General features: G+C 41.0%; 1 protein-coding gene across 2 annotated transcripts in view; it reads right to left on the reverse strand.

The window, feature by feature from the left end:
• The window catches only part of klhl29 (kelch like family member 29), a 207,936-nt gene that overhangs the window by 66,311 nt on the left and 120,687 nt on the right, over positions 1 to 20,938 (reverse strand). For both annotated transcript variants that reach the window (XM_026319483.1, XM_026319484.1), the window contains 4 exons: positions 20,613 to 20,809; positions 18,402 to 18,514; positions 16,740 to 16,886; positions 4,063 to 4,261 (listed from right to left, as the gene is read on the reverse strand). In XM_026319483.1, the coding sequence (XP_026175268.1) occupies positions 4,063 to 4,261; positions 16,740 to 16,886; positions 18,402 to 18,514; positions 20,613 to 20,809 (656 nt within the window). The remainder of the gene's footprint in view (positions 1 to 4,062; positions 4,262 to 16,739; positions 16,887 to 18,401; positions 18,515 to 20,612; positions 20,810 to 20,938) is intronic.

Raw genomic sequence — 20,938 nt, forward strand, 5'->3', positions numbered from 1 at the left:
ACACACACACACACACATATATATATGTACATACACAGCATGCACATCAAAGAAAACTTTTGTTGTTTCTTAATAGCAGACAAACACACACACACACACACACAAACATATATATATCTTATCGTTACACAAATCAAAGTGCATCTATGACTTCATGACAAAAAAGGTTTGTGAGTAAACTCCAAGCACCAGAGGCTGTTTAATCCCCCTGATCCCCTGGAAAGTCTAATGACAGCTAATCAGATGCACATCCACACTCTAATTAACCAATTAGCGGCTAATGGATACACATACACAACGCAAAACACTGTGGATTCATTATGAGACACTCATAGTTTTCACTTTACCCAAGACACTTTTTCTGGCCAAATGAGAAAAATAGGAGGCTGGAAAGAGAAGACAGCTACCGAAAGGTTGAATGCTGCAGCTGGAAACTGAGGTTTAATAAGAAAGATATAGAGTAAAAATGACTGAGATTCAAATTTCACTATGTTAAAAGAAAATTATGCAACAATACCATCCACACACACACACACTCACACAAGAATCGAAGCTTCTCTTTGTATTTAAAACTGTAGTCATGGTTAAAGATCAATTTCTATGCTGAATATTGTTTAAAGAGCAACCCTTAATTAGCATCTAATAAAATTAATGGGCAGAGCATCCACTCAATAAATGCTCCAGAATACAAAATAGGTAGGGACAGAGGTCTGTTTGATTTTCAATTGGCAAGACTGCTGAAAAATAAAACTTTATGCCAGGTTGGCGATTCAGACTTTTATGACTCTTGGCTTGTCATGTTTCTGAGAGAAAAACAGCTTTGTCCAAATAATGCCCCACATTGTTTTACATGTATTTTTGTTCTATTAACTCTGCATAGGAGCTCACCAAGTGAAACAATTTCATGATCTGTCAGGACCTGTCACAGTGACTGATATTTTAAAAAATTAGCCTTCAATATAAAGCGGGCAATTAAGTAAAGAAAGTAAATTCCACCAATGCAGCACTGTAGGATTCAATATAAAGAAAAACCTGGGTAAACAAGCCAATTAAAGTCTGTGTGCAAACCATCTGGCTGCTTCTCTTCATTTGCAATAGAAAATAACTTTTTACAGATTACAGCTAATGGAGCAATGACTCATTAAATATTGGCCTTTTTGGTAGGCTCAAAAAATTTAATGTAGAGTATCTTGGCAGGCTATTAATATCCTCATGTTTTTCTTTAAATATGACATGATATATAAATGTAATATGGTAATGGAACTTGTAAATAAAGCGTACAGAAGGTTTTGCAAGGAGATTTCATTTGTCTTACCAGTCTTTACCATTATCATTTAATATTTAAAGCAGAAACTGCTCTCTGATCCAAACTGTTTCCATAAGCAGAAGCAGGCAACTGTTTTCAGCAAAAGAAGCAGAGATAAACCCACTGCTCGCTACCTGCCAAGCTCCCAATGGCAGACAGACAGTTAGGAAGTAGCTACAGTAGATAAACAGCAGAGCATTTAGCAGATAAAACCAGATATTTCCCACAGGTGCTTGTAAATACGGTAAAAAGACAAGTGATGTGTTGGCCTTTTCTCTATAGTACTGTAAGGTCTTCACTTTACTATGTAAAGTGCCTTGACACATAGTTTTATTATGATTTGGTGCAATATAAACTAATTCTATAAAATTTAACTTAAAACTGAAAATACACTTGAACAACAGTTGGACAAAACATGACTAAAATTAATTTTAATTTTCTGCTGGATGGAAATTAGCCACTGTTCACTAAAATCTAATGTGAGGACACTCACTGATGTATACTAATGCATTCACCTTACAATAACCTTTAACCATCACAGCTTCCTAAACACAACCATTAGTTTAAATCTAACATAAATCTAACCCTAAAACAAAGTGTCAGCCCTCAAAGGGAGTCTGAAAAAGTGAAGAACACTTTGCCAGTGTCCTCACTCTGATAGAAGTATGCTCACAAGTGAACACACACAAACACACTGTATGAACACACACACACACACACACACACACACACACTAAGGTATAATATAGCCACATATGCACGCGACTCACAAGTTCACAGATTGACTGCGCTCAGCAAGAAGCACTTCACGGATGGCAGTCTTCCTTTCTTTTTCCGCCTGACAGACTTATCAGCTGAGCTCAGGTGGTGCCCCCATCTGCTGGTGCACATTTAAAAAACACAAACACGCACCCACACACTCACTCACTCACTCACTGCTTGCACAAGCAGACACAAGCTCAAGGAATAAACTCAATCAAATGTCTGCCCTTCAAAAATAATTTCTGATCCCCCTGCCTTCTTCTCTCCCTCCCTCTCACTGACCACGTCCCGACCTCTCCTGTTCTCCCACATCCCTTTACTTTCTTGTCCTCTGTGTGTGCAAGCCACACTCCCCAACAACCTCAAACTCTCCTTCCAGTCTTAATTTGTCTTTCTTGCTGTCCTGCACGTCACCGTGCTGGTCCCCATATACGTCCTGCAATCTCATTGACCATGCACCCTGCTGCTCCAAACCTATTCTGTCCAGGGTAGCAGATGGCTGAGAAACACGTGTGCACGCACCACCAATAGACACACACACATATACACATACACTCAGGCTTAAAAAATGCTCTTGGGTCTACAGGTATACGCACAACTACACAAAATGTCACAGTACATTCATATTATACTGTGTGCACAATAAGTACAATACATCAGAGCACACCATTTCTTTTCCTTTTCACCCTATGAAAGCAACACACAAACACAATGATAAAACGTTTGACCCAGTTAGTCAGTTATTATAAGTACTTCAGCTTCAGAGGAGTTCAAAACTTGATCAGGGATACTTACATATATTTCCCATTCACCGAGCCATCGGGGTATAATGCATCATGAATGTATTCATCCCAGCAGCGTTTATGCATTTATATAATTCTGTTGTACAGAGCCACGAGCTGCTGTGAATCAATACATACTTCAGCCTGCATAATGGGGCTGTAGGACGCATAAGATATGCACATACCAAACACTAGAAAATGGGCCTTGACAGAAAATGCTTCAAGAAACTGCTGAGAACAAAGGGAAACTACTGGATCAAGGATGAGTAATGGGATGATGCTGAGCGCATATAATGCCACAAATGTCTTTTCTCAAGAGGCGAATGATTCTTTATAAAGCCCCGTGCGACTGCATTACAGGCAATTAAGGATGCAAAAATATTAACCAAACGCAATTCCCCTAGTGTTTGTTTACTGGCAAATAAACAAACTGGCTGGACAACAAAGTTGGCTGGTAAACTGACCTCTCCATAAAGTGCCATTTGTTAGGCAATTATCTTTATTCTACCAAGCAGAAAATAACTTGAGTTGAATGGTAAGGTGTGCTGGTGCAAAGCTCATAATACCATGCAGACACTATAATTAGGCAGCTCTTTACAGGCGGAAAGAGTGGGGTCCAGGCTGACCGGAGGGAAAAATCTAACAGCCAAAAGCAATTTGCAGGCGCCTTCCAATTTCCATGAATGATTTTTTGATTTTAACGATGTAAACAAACAAGATTTTCAATGGTGTGGACATCGGAAAATGGTCAGCTGGGTGCTTAGAAAGCTAGGACGGACTCAACTGTGCCTAGCCAGTGTTAAAAAGTTGTAACAGCCATAAAAGATCCCTTTTTTTTTCCAGTAACGTGAACAACCCTGAGAGGCAGCTGTGACTGTCAACTTACAGCTTTTCATGGTAACCTCAATCAGGCTCTCTGCAGCACCCAGCAGTTGTTTGATTATAGAAAGAAACATGAAGGAGCTCTAAATGATTAATTTCCAATGTGGATTATAATCAGTACAATGGCAAGACAGGAGCTCCTTGTGGAGACTCTACCTCACTGTCACCTGCAATAAAATATGAAAGTGAATGGATGTGCATAGATGTTGGCCATGGTGTTCTAGGTAAATTAGTGGTAGATGATGTCAATGCAGTTTCTTCTTAGCTCAGCCAGACCAAAGATGATGCACATCAGCTTTTCTGTGCTTTACATGTGTGAGTGTGTCGTACCAGCAGAGAGTCTTGGCCGGGTCCTGGGTGTCTGCATTTCTTGTCGCGCGTGCGGCAGCATGTGGTAACGCTTGGCTTCATTGACCAGGTCACGGCACGCCTCCGACGACTTGATCAGCTCCTCGTTGTCCACGACATTCAGTAGGTAGGACGGGTGGATGAAGGGAAGACGCACCACCGCTAACAGCTCTGACAAATCCTGAGAAAACAGACAGAATGAATGATTAAATGTGGAAGGAAATCAGTGAGCGAGACAAAAATAAACAAACAAAAGCAAGCACTGGTATCACAGTTAAAATTAATTCAGACTGATTGAAACTTGCCAGAGATGATCAAAGAGATTTTATATGAACAACATTCAACAAATAGGAAAACAAACAAAACAAAACAAAACAAAAAACCAGCATATCACAGTCCGTGGATTGAGGCTTTAACATCAAGGAACAGCTGGATTAACTCTGAAACTCATTACAAATGTTTTGTTGTACAAAAAACCTTTTTACGACATTTTAAAATAACATAAGAAAAAGAACCATCATATTTGGTAGAATTCTGGACTGTCTGAATGAGGAAAGTGGTGTGTAGCGAGGCCATTAGATTACTTACTGTCAGTGTCACACCCTGCATGTGTCGGTTTTCTATTTCTATACTTGTACAGAACAAAATGATCTAGCAAGAACGGAAAAATGAGAAAATATCCTCTAAAAGCCAGACAATCTTTCCTGTATGCACCATCATAGGCTTATTCGCTTTTACACATTTCCCCAAACAACTAAAAACAAACTCTAGAGACTGAAAAAGAAGCCAGAAATAACAATTTGCAAAAGTTTGCAGTAAGATCCACTCACCACCTTACTTTCATATATGCATTTGGTTACGCTGTGAGAGCTGAAACGAGGCAGCAGGGGGTATCTTACCACTTCCACCTTCTGCCTCGGATTTCTTGTTTTCCAATTAAATCTTTCAACTGGCAGCTAAGTTCCTCTGCAGCTAAATTAAGACCCAGTAATAACCCATTCAAGTCAAAGAGATAATCCAAAGGGGATGCTGTGGCACTGGCAGCTAATGTTTTTAACATAAAAATATTTTTTCTACACAACATTTCACATTTTAAACGTGGTACCTGGGAAGCATGGTGGCTGAGTGGTTAGCACTGTTGCCTCACAGCAAGAAGGTTCCTGGTTTGAAACCCATCAGGGACCTTTCTATGTGGAGTTTGCATGTTCTCCCTGTGCTTGTGTGGGTTTTCTCCAGGTACTCTGGTTTCCTCCCACAGTCCAAAAACATGTATGTCAGGTTGATTGGTGACTCTAAATTGCCCATAGGAGTGAGTGTGAGTGTGTGAGGTTGTTTGTCTCTATGTGGCCCTGTGATGGACTGGTGACCTGTCCAGGGTGTACCCCTGCCTTTCACCCAAAGAGAGCTGGGATAGGCTCCAGCTGATCCCCATGACCTTAAATAGGAATGAGCAGGTATAGATAATGGATGGATGGAACTTGATACCTTTACCTTTTTGAGGATGAGGACATGCTTGATGATTAGAGAGTGAATCATCATCTACCACTTATCCTGGTAAATGCAGGGTTGTGTTTGGTGAGAGGTTGGGTCCAAACTCCACACAGAAATGCTAAACCTAAATGTTAGTCCTAAACTATCACAACACAAATATTTGTTTTTATTTGCATGGTTGTTCCATTTCTAGGTGTACATACATGTACGTGTGCTTACAGTGTTTAGGTATCGAGACAGAGAGGCAGGACAGACTGTTGCCATGGCAACCTTGTCTATAGCTCTCACTGCTGTGTGAGTTTTTTTTTTCTTATTTTTCGAATGAGTGCATGCAAGTGTGTGTGTGTGCGTTTGTGTGTGTGCGCATGGCGGTCTGTACTCCCATGGGAGTCTCATCTATGTCGGCAGTAAAGGCTGTAAACATGCATGAACAGAGCGACAGAGAGCTGGGCGGAGATTGACCCTGTTGACCCTTCGGCTCAGAGCGACGTGACCGAGCCACACGGGGAGAATGACAAAACAACAGACTCAGAAAAACATCAGTCAGGAGAGAACAAATAATAAGCTGACACACTGCCTAAGCATCTCCCTCTCCCACCTGAGGCCTTTTACTCTGGCATGTGTCCCATTTGTTCTCTACTGATGTCCTGGAAGCATCTCACCAGAAAAGAGGAAATAAGACAGCGGAAGAAAACAGGAGAGGGATGGAAAAGGAGGAGACAACGGCTTAAGATGAAAAGGGAGAGAACAGTAGAGAGCAGCGGACATAAAAGACAGAAAAAAGTAACAAGACTTGAGAAAAGAAAAGACAATATAAGCGAACTGAGGTGAACCGAAAAGAAGACATGAGACGGGCTGTGACAGTGCCATGGCAGTCAGAGGAATCTGCTGATGACATTTCCTCTCTGCGAGCATGCTCGGAGCAAAACGCCGTCCTACAGATGGGACTGTCTGCTTCCCTCCTTCATGAATGCACACAGCTTACCAACAGTTTATCAAACAAACAGCTCAATACTCACACAAACACTGACAGTTGCTCACAGCACCTCAGCTCAAACACAGCAAGAAGGTAAAGTCAAAGCAAACTACTTAGCATACTGAGATATTCTTAAGGGAAGAATTGCTAGCTCAGGAGAAGCTACTACTTCCAATTAAAGTGCCTGCATAGCAGGAGATTTGCCCCAGTAGTTACTAAGTCATGTCACACTCAAATGGTGGTGACTTAAGCTTCAGGCTTATTGCTCTAACTTTCTATTACAAGGTTCATTTCTCCAGGTCTGCCACAACCTCACCCACTTTGGTCTTATGACACTGTATCATGTTATTAATGCTGGTAATCGGATGCAGATGCTATTTTTAGACAAATATTCTTCACAGTGGAGCAATTTGATGAGAACACGCCCGATTTTGATATATTTAAAGGAGAGAGAGATCATACATGTGTGTGGCTGCAGGTCATTTAAAATAGTTCCACAACTGACCATTCTGACCCTCAGAGCTACATTAAAGCTGAATATGGGGCAGTTTCAGCCAGGTGGTGCCCTTGCAGTAGTTGCATGGCAGAAATAAATGTGCTCAAATGTCTGGGGGTACATGATGAAAACTCAGTCCTATTTGGAACAGCAGGTGGATGAGAGAGAAGGTCCTGGACTTGAATTTAGCCTTTGGTGTTCTCTGGTGTGGACTTTGCAGTGTGCGTGGGTTTCATTCAAATGTTCTGATCTCCTCTACTATTGAAAATCATGCAGCTCAGGCGGGCTGGAGACTGAATTTGTCCATAACTGTTAATGTATTGCTACATATAACTATGCAAAACAGTCATGACCCGTCCCCATGTGTTTTCCTGCCTCTTGTGCAAAGCATACTGGGACAGATAGCAATGGCCCTGAATAGGAATAAGTGAGTACAAAACATGGATGATTAGGGCGCTCTCTCAGAATCAAGCTGCTTTTACTGTAGAATTCAAAGAGTAGGAAAAGTCTGAGCACATCCAGTCAGCAGGTCTAGAGTACCAGGCATGATGGGAGAGGCTGTGAGATCTTTGTGCACATGTGCTCTCATTAGCAGCATTGTCTTGGCACTCTGTAAAACCACAGCTACACCAGTGTGTACACATAGACCAAGTTAAGTTTCCTTTACCTTTAGTGAAACAAAGCATCCCACCGTACCATCTGCAAATCTTAGCTACACAAAACCCACATCTGCTGCATTCTCTCTTCACTTGCCAAATATCTTTAAAGTGGCTGTAAAACTACCTCAAAGACAGAGCATCTGGTCTCAGCAAAAAGGTAAGAACTGCTGTCAGATAAATAGCTACCCAAAAACACACCCACACATTTACACACAGTGATATACACATCAATCCAGAAGGACACAGGTGGACACACTGCAGCAGTAAGCCAGAGATTTGGACTCGAGTTGCACTTAAATCGCACACACAGTAACTTCAGACTTGACTTGAGACTTGTCCTCAAAAGACTTGAGACTCGATGTTTGGCACTCGTGAACAATGTTTATGTATTTATTTATTTTATTTTAGAGCAATAATGTACAATTCTGACAAGCAGTGTCTTTACTATTTCCTTCTTCTGATAAATGAGTGGCAGAATATGGAAAATGTGGGATCCTGTTAGTTTTTAAATTTGGTTATCATGAGTTCATACAAAGCCTAAATAAACTGAACAGCATCATGCAGGGTGTGCAGAATAAAAATAAAAGACACAGGATCAGCCACATCTAATTTTATCAGGCACCTCAAAACCGGACAGGTTAGTCAGTCGGTACTTGGTTTAGCTCAACATCGGCTATCTAAGGTTAGTTTGTTACTTCACAGAGCTTTACAGTCTGCACAGCATGCAACAAACATTGTGCAACCATGAGACTTGAGGCTTGAGTTGGACTTCCAAAAAACGACTTGTAGTGTCTTCCAGAGATCTCTGAAAGGCACTACATGATGGAGAAAAGTGTCATCTAAAGTGCCTAAAACCTTTGTACAGTACTTTATGTTCTACGGCGTAAGAGTACAGTACTTCATGTTTCTGTGGCATAGGTTGGTTTAGCTAAACATCGGCTATCTAAGGTTAGTTTGTTACTTCACAGAGCTTTACAGTCTGCACAGCATGCAACAAACATTGTGCAACCATGAGACCTGAGACTAGTTAACATCACTGCAGTTTTTTTTGTATGACTGCATGATTTTACTCTATTATACTCACGTGTGATTTGTGGTCCTTGCTGTTGTTAATCTGGTTGTTGTGTTCAGTCCAAATGCTAACTTATATGTAAATATTATTGAAGAGATTAAGACAAAGTCACTGAGGCTGACCTCAGATTAAATAAACAACCACAGATTCAAAGAGAATAGCCCCTCAATGTGTGTGTGTGTGTGTGTGTGTGTGGTGTGATAACACCTGCCTCTTTTACCCACTGCTATAATTCAACTCCACTCTTCAATCCCTTACCCGCTATTTCTGGGGAAAAAAAAATTACTCTTCATCTCTAATTCAACCTAACTCACTATCTCTCCCACGGCTTTTTTGCTTTCTGTCTCTCTCTCGCTCTCTCTCTCCACCTCCATTCCCGTTCCTCGCGCTTCCTCCCACACACATGCATATATCGGCATGAAAATGAGGGAGGTTTGCACACTTACTGCTAATATTCAAATCCAAAGTGTCAGACCCCACAAAAAAAAAGGAGTCTTGCTTCATGCCAGCCACTGAAACTACTCAAGCAGAAATTATGGTAGCTAGTGTTTACTCAATATTCTTGTTTATCTTTTAAAATAAAGTGTTTCAAAAACACACACAGACACTCACACACACAAGGTTTTGCTGTCGCCTTGATACTGCTATGTAGTTATGTCTTCTCCAGACATAACTCTAGGATTATATGAGATACTTTGTCTTTTCTGGCATTTGTAGTTTTTGGCTATGAGGACAGTCCTATCTTGTGGCCACTCATGGATGTTAAATGAACAGTTAATGTTTGTCCAGCTGCAAAACTATATGTCAAACAATGAGCAGGAGTGGCAATGCCTTATCTAATCATATGCTTTTATGCAAATCTAGCTAAACTGAAATTCAGCCAACCCATCTACTATTAACATCTACATTACAGCCCCACAGACGTATACTCTTAAGTTTTTTTCATTTAGGTCAAATGTCTGTCTCATTATGACCTTACTCCAGTCACTTTGCTGACATATAACACTAAATAATCTAAAATGAGCTTGAAAATATTTAGCCCTTCCATTGCCCCACCTTTCCCATCTGCCTCACCCTTCCTATTTCTATCAAAATGACACTGCCAAACTTCTCACTGATTTGCATTTTTGGATCTCTTTTCTCTGTGGTAGATATACTCATGGGATAACTCCAAAGTGTGCTTACTTGGTGAGCTGAAGCTTAATTTCTCAGTGAAGGAAATTAAATTATCCTTGTACTTTGCATATACCTTGGTAAGTCAAGATTTCTTACATATCTAAAATTGAGCTGAATGCTGCTTTTACTGTATCCCAAAAGCTAAGCCGAAAGGTAAGTAACAGATTTCACATTCAAACAGGCTGAAAACTTCATCGGATGTTAAGTCTGGTAAATACTGATGAAAGCGAAGGCATGAAGGCTTTTACAGACGTCAGAAACATAGTGAATAAAAAGCGCATGTATTGGATGCATACGAATTGCTAAAAAGGATTAAATTTTTATTTGTCATGTGTGCATGCATGTGACATGAACCAGATAAAAGAAAATACTCTCATCCCTGATAAGAATGAGTGACATAGCTGCACTCAGCAGATGAGAGCAGGCGGTGGGTATAGGACTTTCTCCATTTTCAATAAGCTCTTGAGCAATCACTCTCTCATGCACAGGCACACAAAGTGAACGTCAGCACAGACGAATGGTGTGACCGGTCATTTTCATCTTCGCGCCTACCCATCCGAGCAAACTGTGTATACTTCTAAACAGAGATGGCATCTACTCGATGCAAATCGTAACAGCTACTGTGCCAACAGAAAGATACCAAGCGTACTGCACATGAGATTTTAACATTCTTGATGAGGAGTCCTGTGCTTTTAATCTGTGGAGCATATGGAAAGTATCCACAGGAGTCTGAAGACATATGGAGAAGCTGCTTTTATCTGGTCCGCACACATTTATTTCTTCTTCTATTCCCCCTGGACAACAGGCATTTATGAGGAGTCCATATGTTTATCTAGTTGTATTCTGACATGCAACCCAGATAACACCTTCTGACATCATCTCTCTAATGGTCTCTGCCTTGCATGCTGACACAGTACACAAACATATCTGGTCAACATTCTCTGTGCCAGTTTATGCACATGCCCTGCAGCCCCGTCACAATGCATCTATAATATGACAAGCAAAATACTGCTGCACAGCCCAGCTCAAAATTCATTCAGTTCTTTCTTATTCACACACAAGCATGACTATTTTTATTTCTCGTTTGGACTTTACATTGACCTACATTCATTGTGCGCTTGGCTTGGAATGAATCACAACTTGCACCACTTTAACACTTAAACCAAGTTGTCACCCCAAAACTGAACGATTTACATGGTGGGATCAGCATCTGGTCCCTATGAGGAAAGACGAATCCTCAGATTGTTCGTGTATGTACAGGTCTGGGCATCCAAAGTGAGTAAAACTAGGTACACACACACACAAGGCAGGTGGACCAAAGACATGAATGGGATGAGCCTGGTGAAAGGCAGGGGTAATGTATCTAACTGGGAGAGCCTCTCAGATCTGTCAGAGGCAGCAGAGAAGCAGCCAGGAGGCCACCATCCGCTAACTCAGATGACAAACGTCCACTGAGCATTTCCCATTCCCATACTGTCAGCAAAGACTAACGCCTCTTACCATTTATGTGTGTGTGTGTGTGTGTGTGTGTGTGAGTGAGTGAGTGAAGTGATTCAGTGCCAGGGCGGCATCAAATAAATGACACATGAACAGTCATATCTATTTGCTTTGCTCTGAGCAGATCGGAGTATGCGTCTGCTTTAGTGTGAAAAATGGACAACCTGATGCTTAAAACGCAGCCCGAGTATGAAAAAACACGCACACATGCTCACTCACTGACTCACAAGTGTGTGTTCAATAGACCACGTGCCCATGTTTAGCCTCACAGTCCTAACAAACCCACTCAGCTGAAATGACCACAGCTCCGTGTCCTTTTGAGTGTGTGCAGGTTTCTGTGTGAATGGATAGGCATGTGCTTGCAATTCTGGTAACGCATAATGGACGAGTGAAATGTGCTCTTGCAAATGGCACTTCATTTCAGTTCAAGAGATGCTTTGCTGAGCGTGTTTGCATGTTTTTGCAACCGCATGACTATCTGGGCATATCAGCCGGAAGGATGGATGGGGGATGGAGAGAGATGTAGCAGACACGACAGAGGCTGACTGCTGCCCTGAGCAACTACTAACAGGTGCAGTGTGTTCTCCTTTGAAGCCTATTTCAGCATGAGTTCATTCAAAGAAAAAAAAAAAAAAAAAAAGCTTTCTGCTGCTCATTTAATTCAAACATATTTTGTAAAAAAGACTACTTTCTTTATATAAAATTTACGAGCATGTTTCTCAGCACTACATTAATCGCCAACATTGAGGGGTATCGCCTAACGTCTGTTATTTCCCCTTCAATGATAAAATGGAGTATGTTTTTTAATATTTTTCATGAATCTTCTTCATAAGACTGCTTCTTTTGAATGAATAGCGTAATTTGTTGGTCCTCTGTGCAGCGTATCTTGTGTGTTCATGAGAGAGCCCAGTGGAAATGAGAAGCCTTTGACTTGTTCTGGATATGCAGCCACCGTGGCTGAACGGCTGCAGTTCAACTGACTGCACACATCAGGACCGAGCACGCTCTGGGACGACAAAGGACACAGATGAGAATGGAGGTCTGGAGTTCACTGGCTTGCATCAGATCCCGTCCACTCTGTAATGTGCAAGTCGTACTTGGGCGGTTATACAAGTGATTCCCAGTCTTGTGTGAACGTCTGAGTACAGGACTGAGATATGAACAGTGACAATCTAAGCATTTTGTGCAAATCCCAGTGTGTGTGTGTGTGTGTGTGTGTGCGTGTGCGTGTGTATAGTATGTGTGCAGGAATGTGTTGTGAGGTGGAGAAAAAGAGACAAAAACGAGGGGAGGCAGAGAGGCAGAAGAAAAACCAATGATTGCCCGCTGCATCAATCTCCATTGCTTGGCTACGTCTCCCCAAGAGTGTGCATTTGTCACAGATCAAGGTGACGGTGGCGTGCGTCGCATTAATGTCAGCTTACTCTACAACATTTTCAGTTTCCTCTTCAAGGATGATTGCTGTGACTTAAAGCTTCTCATCTCAAAAAACACAATTAACCTTTTCTTAAGGGGTGCACAATGATGAAGACTTTCTGTTTTGAACTTGGAGCTTAAAAAAGAGAATCACTAAAATTAAAAGTGATGCTTGTGGTGAAGGGGTCATTTGTAGTTTTGAAGGTAAATGAATCGTAAAACAATGTGGGAAACTCAGTTTATATCCCTTCACAGCCTCAAAGCATTTTTGTCCTTTGATAATTTTATACTCTAACTACATAATGATAGCATCATTTGTTCTGGAAAAATGATTTTTTTTTGCTCAAGGCAAAAAACGCATCACATCACCACATCACCAGAGACAATTGTATAAAATCCCCCCAAATAATAACCAGAAACATATGAAGTAATATCTTTAACTATATTAATTTGGCTTAGGTGCTGCAAATGTCAGGGCAGGCCATTGTTATTTCTGATGAGTGGACAGCAGGTCCTTGCTAATGGCAAGACTGGCCCTTTTTTATCACAAAAATACACCATTAACTGTCCTTTTTAGCCATTACATTAGTTGGCCACTTTCCAGAGAGCCAATTAATCAGCCTCTTTTGTCAGGTTGACTCACCTGGCAAGATAGGATCTTTTATGAAATATGTTGGAGTGAGGTGTAATGGAGGTCCTATTCAGGGATTTGGCAGAGACTGGCCTGTTATAATTGGAGCCATGTGTCTGTGGATGTCCCACAAAAGGCTGGCTGAAAGGAAGGACAGGGCTTTCTCTGTCAGCACCTTCACAGAGAAAACATGACACAGGACTCTGTTTTACAGCCATTGTTTATGTAACTTATGGAACCGGTGCTCAGATGTTACATATTTTTTTTATCAGTACAAGACAAAACTCCATATTTAGTGGCAATAAATGGGCTAATCTTGGTTAAAGGTTAATCTATAAAACATAAATAGTAAAATATAGTAAAGAAAAGTAATGTCTAATAAAGGTTTCCATATACCTATTTAATATAGAATAAAAAAAAAAAAAAAGGAAAAGCAAATCGTTACATTAACAAGGCTAGAGGCAGAAAACGTTTGGTTGTTTTGTTCAGTAAGTTACTTTTAAAGGGATACTCCTGGGAAATACACTTATTCGCTTTATTGCTCAGAGTTGAGAAGATCGATGCCACACTGATGTCTGTCCTATACTGTACGTACAAAGCTGCAATTAGAAGACAATCAGCTTAGCTAGGCATAGAAACTGGAAGGAGAAAGAGCTCACTGACATGCTCATTTGTTTGTTAGACAGAGGCGGCTACTCGGGATAAGACAGAGGTATTAATCTCATTTAAATTTTGGCAAGAAAACCAATAAGCTTATTTCCTGAAATGTCAAACGAGTCCTTTTAACAATTAATTATCAAAAACGTTATCTCATAACATTTCAGCAAATAAAATCTTCCTTTTTTTTTTGTGCAGTATCTATAACTTTTTTTTTAACTAAAATATTTAAGAGCATACATTTGTAGGATGCACACCTTCAGTGATACTCAGAAGGAAAACTGAAATAGCTCTCTTCTTTCATTCAGTGGTTTGTGTCTCATAGCAAACCATTACTAACGCTCAAATGCTCTCCGCAATGTCCGGGCCCCGTTTCCTGGTGCCATCGGATGTTAGTGACAGCATAGTAGAGAGAGAAAATTGCATATTATTTACCCAGCGCCTTCAATATGCCACTTTTCCACTCTATGGCCTGCAGCTTACAACCCACAGCACACGCACAGGCACACAAATGTACAAAGACACACATAATGTGCATTCTCAGATGAATGCACACGAACTTAGCTCAAGGCTTAAAGCTTTTCCTCCTCCTTGCCTGAGTCTTTCAGTAGTGCTGTGACATTCTGCCCCGACATGTCATTAAAAAGTGTCACAGGTTCTGGGGGAGTGATTTCCACTGCTCTCTGGCTCCAAACGGGGAGAAGGGAAGGAGGTGAGGGTGGGCACGATGAGCTAGTGCTGGACCATGCATGTAAACTCAACCCTTAGGGTCACATAACCTTCTCCTGTGGCATGATGGGAGTAGGCTGTTTTCTCTCTGCTCTCCTTCTCTCTTGTCCTCTCCGCAGGCAACAGGCCTTGCTGGTTGTTTTTTTTTTTCCATCACACATGGGATGGAGATTTGAGCTTGACCGAGGGCTCAATCACATCTCGGCTCCCTGGATGTCATGGTTCTGCACAGAGCCACAAACCGTTGGATATCAGATTAGAACACAGGGTCTCTTTTCCATTCCACTCTCTTTGTTTATCACCGACTCTTTCTCTTTTCCCAATCACTCTTCGACCATTTCTGCCTTTGTCTCGGTTGGCTTCGTTCTCTCCATCCGATACTCTTTCGACCCCTTCATTTCACCATCCCTCTTCGGAGACGAGGTGACCCCCGTGTCTTGTCTCGGGAACCAGTGTGGTGTTGTTCAGACAACCGGGAAAATGTTCCATTTCTTTTTTCTTTCACTTCATCCCAGTAACTCACCTCTGCACCCCTCCATTAGACTGTGAGATTGCAGGAGTCCGTCGGACTGAGCTGGTCTCAGTTGTTCCATGCAGGTTACAGTGATCGTATGTTCTCCTAAAATCTGAGCACCAGCCTTGTTTTCGCTCTTAGGAAATTTGACTCGTTGGTCCACCAAATTCACAATCAGTCACCCTAGAATTTTCAATTTTAGCGGATTTATCAGTAGGAGCGTTTAATACCCATGACACAAAACTATTTCTTGCTTATTTCAGCCTTGGCACCTTTTTCTCTTTTTTATTTCTGACAAGCATTATCATCTGCTTTCAATAGTTACTATACTCTAGACCTTGTATTGCATTTAGTACTTTACATTCATGCACTACAAAACACTTAGTAGGCCTGATAGATTCTACCTTAATCTGAGAAAGCCACATATCGAAGCATAAATGCGCAATCCAAAAAATGATAAATTCAAATATTGACATATGAGTCTCATAAAAGTGGGTGCCAATAAAGTCACATTGATTGTGGAGGTATGCACTGAATTGTATTCAGCTGATGTGAGGTTGACCCCCCCCCCAACCACGTGGCTGATGAGAAGACATTACTCTGAGTGAATCACTCTTACAGTGATAGACCGGTGTAATTTATCTGATAATAATCTAACCTCAATTTTTAAACAGCTATAAAATACTTTAAAGTCATCAACTTTAAATTCATGGTTTTTGTGACTGAATCCATAAAAATCTCATGACCTGAGGTTTTTACCTGCTGGATGGATATCCCACTACAGTCCAGTCCATTTACCATTTCGTGAATGTCGGCTGGAGTAGACGCTCTGACCTTGAGGCTTATTGATTCCATGTTTGTTAAAATTTGACCTGTTGTACCTCACTGCCAATACCAATCTAAGGGATATAACCTTTGATTATGATTAACAGTCTCTAAGAATAAATCAAACCCCTGTTAGGCGTATGGGAAAAGCGCTGTGGTTGTGTTTTTGTTGTTCTTTTGTTTGATGCAATACAGTGTCCCACAAACAAATGAAGTGTAACTAAGAATAGAATGCATTCTGAGGGCAAAGCACTCCTGGGATTACGAACTACTGCTGTGTTAGGCTGCATCTGAAGCACTAAGTTGATGAACACTACCGAGAGAGAACGAGGAGTCACTTGTCTGGTTTTTCACGCTGTGTGCCCCTCGAAGAAGACAGGGAGGGTCGATAGAACAACTACACTGACACGGCTCTGCAGACATACAGTATCTGTGTACTGTCAGTGCTAGTGAGGACTTTATCTCACTTTTTTTCTTGTGATGCACTTAAAATTTGCACTCAGTCTGGTTTGTTTATTACCTGGACTCTGGAGTTGGGGTCTTGTTTGATCCATCTGATGACTGTCTCATACACCAGCTCCTCAGCCTTTGTGTTCAGACTGTTGTTGGACAGATACGCCACCAGGTCCTCCTTGGAAACACTCAAAATCTCTTCCTGCCCTGCCACCTGAGGAGTTATGAGAGACATTCAAACTTCTCATATGATACAAAAGTGGTTTAAAAATAGGTTTCCAAAATCTAAATGAACAGACCATATAAACGTTGTTTTGTTTTAATGTGGAGCACTTTCCAAACACACATAATATAAAGGCTTTTCTGAAATCAGGCCACACATGTACAGCAGATATTAATAGATACTTTGATTGAAAACAGCTGCTTAGGCCAGGAAAAACCTTAAACAATCATATCATTGTCAATCTACAGATATGTGACCGTTTACAGCATGGCCTCTGCATAGCTACCTGCAATCTGATTTCATGCTTCCTTATTTCCTGACTGATATCATTTTCTTTCATTAATAATAGTCCCATTTGTCACGTGGGTCTGTTGTTCATGACAAGTTGATTACTGCCGATTTAAAGCTTTAAGGTTGTTGTCTACTTTTATCCGGACGATTACATGACTTGAGAAATAGTTCAATGCATTGGTAAAACAGATTTATGTTTTTTTTTTTTTTTTTTTACTTTAAAGATCAATACCACTTGCACGATGGTCTGGTAAATACGAAGCGAGAGCCAGGAGCTGATTAGTTTAGCTTAGCAATAAAGTCAGGTTTTGTCAAAAGTTAAATAAAACCACCTCTAAAGCTCACACGTTAAAACACAGCTCTTTTGTCTAACCTGTACACAAATGCGTGCTGTAACTACAGGTGTCTCTGAAATCACTCTTCTTCACCTATTCACTGCTCCATATATAATATCTATACACTCAGATGAATGCAGATAGGAGACAGTCTAATTAAGAACGCTTATTTACCAAAATGCAGTTATGCACTTATGCCTTTAAGACTTAAATGGCACTTGACAAATAGCTGTATCCAGAATCACATCATCAGTTCAAGTAGAAAGACTATTTTCCTCTTTGATGGCTAAGAAAAAAGCATGTGGAATTGGTGACAAAGGTGATGTCAGAAAAGCAATTTTCTTTCCGATGTGATGTTGTGTGATTAACCCCCCTCCTTAGCTACAAGCAACTTGAGATCTCTTGAAATTTCCTCTTTGTGTGGTTTGTGCCTGTCTATAATTTTAGATGAGAATATCCAACAGCTACTTTGGTAACAAGTCTTAAATTGTGCTCCTGTAACAAATTGCATCGTATGCGGTAAGCCTTACCCTGTTAGAAGCATTTTAATGATTCTATTAGACTAAAAAGTCCATATATGTAATAATTTATTTGAAAAATGCAGGAAATTAAATGTGCTTCATGTATGTTTTAAAAGTAGGAGTAGAAAGTATAATATTCATCTCTTTTAGTGCAAATTATAGTGCAAAAAATGTCACAAATTCACTCACTAATTGATCACAGTGGATGTGAACTCATTCAGGGTGATGATTCCAGCTACAGTTTATGGCTGTTTTCTAATGGTCTTATTTGTTTTCATTCTCTCTCAGTTACAAAGCCTCTGTGCAGCTTTGTTCCACAAGAATCAATAAACTCAGGCAGATGATGAATTTCTACTCACCTCAGGAAAGTTCTGCAGTGCAAAAGCTTTGGCCATGTTGTGGAGCTCTGTGCAACTCATGGCTTCAGCCATAGCCAGCACTCCCAGACAGTTAGCTGCAGTCAGCTGTTTCTCTGAAGTAAATAAATAATGTCAGTGAAGATGTGGAGATGGACAGAGAGATAGACAGACAGCACAGAGAATCCAAAACAAGAAAGAAACAAAGATACAGGCGGATTGATTAATGCAGGTAAAAACCATCATTCAGACATCCATAAAAAGGTCACAGATGTAGAAAGCTACAGAGACAGGTCGCACAGACCCACAGTCTATCGAGGTGTGTATCTGCCTGAGACTAAGGGAGAACAACTATAATAACTCAAAACAGCTCCAGGGACAAACGACGAGGGGAATCGATCGCTCACAGCCCAGGCAGGAGGTGGTAGATGGCAGTGAGTGGGATTTGGGATTAGCTAGGCTGCTTAAATGAAGTCCTGTCAGATCTTAGGGTCTACTACACACACACACACACACACACACACACACAGAGACAATATATGAAACTGCCCTGATGGTCAGGCCAGCAGGGAGAAGGTTTACACTAGTGTTTGTGATCTCTTTTAAAGAGTGAAGCATTTAAAGGTGGTGTGTCTACAACTTTATTTTTTTTATAAACACAATTTATCACCATTTATCACAAGGGAGGAAAATGTGCTGGTAGCCAACACAGGAAAGGAAGTGCTTGGATCAACCGGGTCAGTGGCCACTAAAAACAGCCTGACTAAACAACAGCCATCAATAGGAAGCAATGCCAGGCCCTTTATCACTGGAGACAGAATTGGAGAGCTGTTCCTAAACAAACATTAGCCTACACAGGTCGCCTAGCATATACTAAATCACAACTAAACAGGAGCCAGACCAAAGTGGGCTTCACGCTGCATCAAAGCGGGAGTTGAGGGCTAAACAAAAGGCTCTCTGGAAATGTCCCTATGCTTCTTGAATACACGAGTTATTTCGCCGTGCGTGCCTGCATATTCAGAACATTGTATTGCACAGTGATTTCAGCAGTTTCTTCAGTGCTAGGTCGGCAGTGTGCTTAAGAAAACTCTCCTGAATTCATTTAGGTCAAGGCAGTGGGAATATTTTAAATTCCTTCATTTCTGGCCAAAATCTTAATAACAACTGAAATATAACTCACCTGAAATCTTCCGATATAACAAGTGATCATACTCACAGAGTGGCAGACACAGTAAGCGACTGTTTTGCTTGAGTTTGAAGTTGTGTGAATTAAACTCAAAGTGGTAGAAGTAGGTCATGGAGATGCTTGTTTTTTTTCTCCTCAGTGTATTTGTTAGAAACTTCAGTAACATCTGACACAGTATCAATTTTGCTTTGCTCAAGGACACACACTTGTGCCTGTATTTCTGCCCTTCTAATGTGCTGAAATGTCATGAATCTTGTCAAAGAAGAATGGATTGACGGCTCACTGGAAATGGAGTCTACAAATGGCTTCCCTGTTTTCCCTGACCCCCCCCCAAATCGAGAAAAACAAATCAATAACGTGGGCCACTGCTTCTCCTTTACTTTCCTTTCATTCCTTTCCTGCTGATGACCTTTTTGCTAACATGCACCTCCCTTGTGTTACAGACACCCAAAACAATTTATTAAATAGAATGCAAAACCTGACATTTTCATCTTTTTGGTTGCCTGACCCACTAAAATCTGGAACATGCTATTTGCTTTTCATGTGACCCCTTGGGCTCTAGCAAGGCCCTCCCCTCCTTTGGTCTACTTTCCATACCTTGCCTAAGTATCAATCTGTTTTGTTATTTTTCAATTCAGTCATTGTTTGGGCCAGAGGATTTGACATTTAAGTGACAATTGTTCGCTGACCTTTCCATAAATCTGCCCCCTTGCTTGGTTCTGCCCACTGGGACAAAATCAGTGGTACTGTGGCCAACTGAGAGCATTAGCAGGCAGAATTTTCACATAGCTGCTGGCTTTGGAAACATGTTAAAAAGGAGTGTGATATGCCAGAACCAGAGAGAAAACTGATTGTACACAAGACATTCTGTAAAACAGTATACACATGAAAATACACAAGGCGCTGGATACTGCTCATAAGAAAGATTGCATAGTAATACCTGATGCAATAAGCATGCACACTTAGGGCTGATATAAGTATATAACACACACACACACACAGTCAGCTGTTTTCTGAGCTGTTCCTACCTAAAAAGGAGACACAGACTTTACAGAAGGTGTTGAACTGGAATTTGTTGGCGGCCTCCAGCAGTGTCTTGGCGTTGGCCGAGTCTATGACCAGCGATCCTGTGTAGACGAACTCGAGCAGCAGCTCCAGCACATCTGCGCTGATGTTGCTCATGTTCAGCTCCAGCATCTCCCCGGTCCTCGTCTCCCCCAATGACCTGATCAACCAATCATGGCAGAGAGAGGTGAGTTAGAAAAATCCTGACACGAAAGGCAAAGAAACCAAAACAAAAAAAGAGGATAGGGACACAGATACAGTATGTGTATGCTACACACAACACCTATAA

This window comes from Mastacembelus armatus, chromosome 24, assembly GCF_900324485.2.
Source record: "Mastacembelus armatus chromosome 24, fMasArm1.2, whole genome shotgun sequence".
NCBI lineage: Eukaryota > Metazoa > Chordata > Actinopteri > Synbranchiformes > Mastacembelidae > Mastacembelus > Mastacembelus armatus.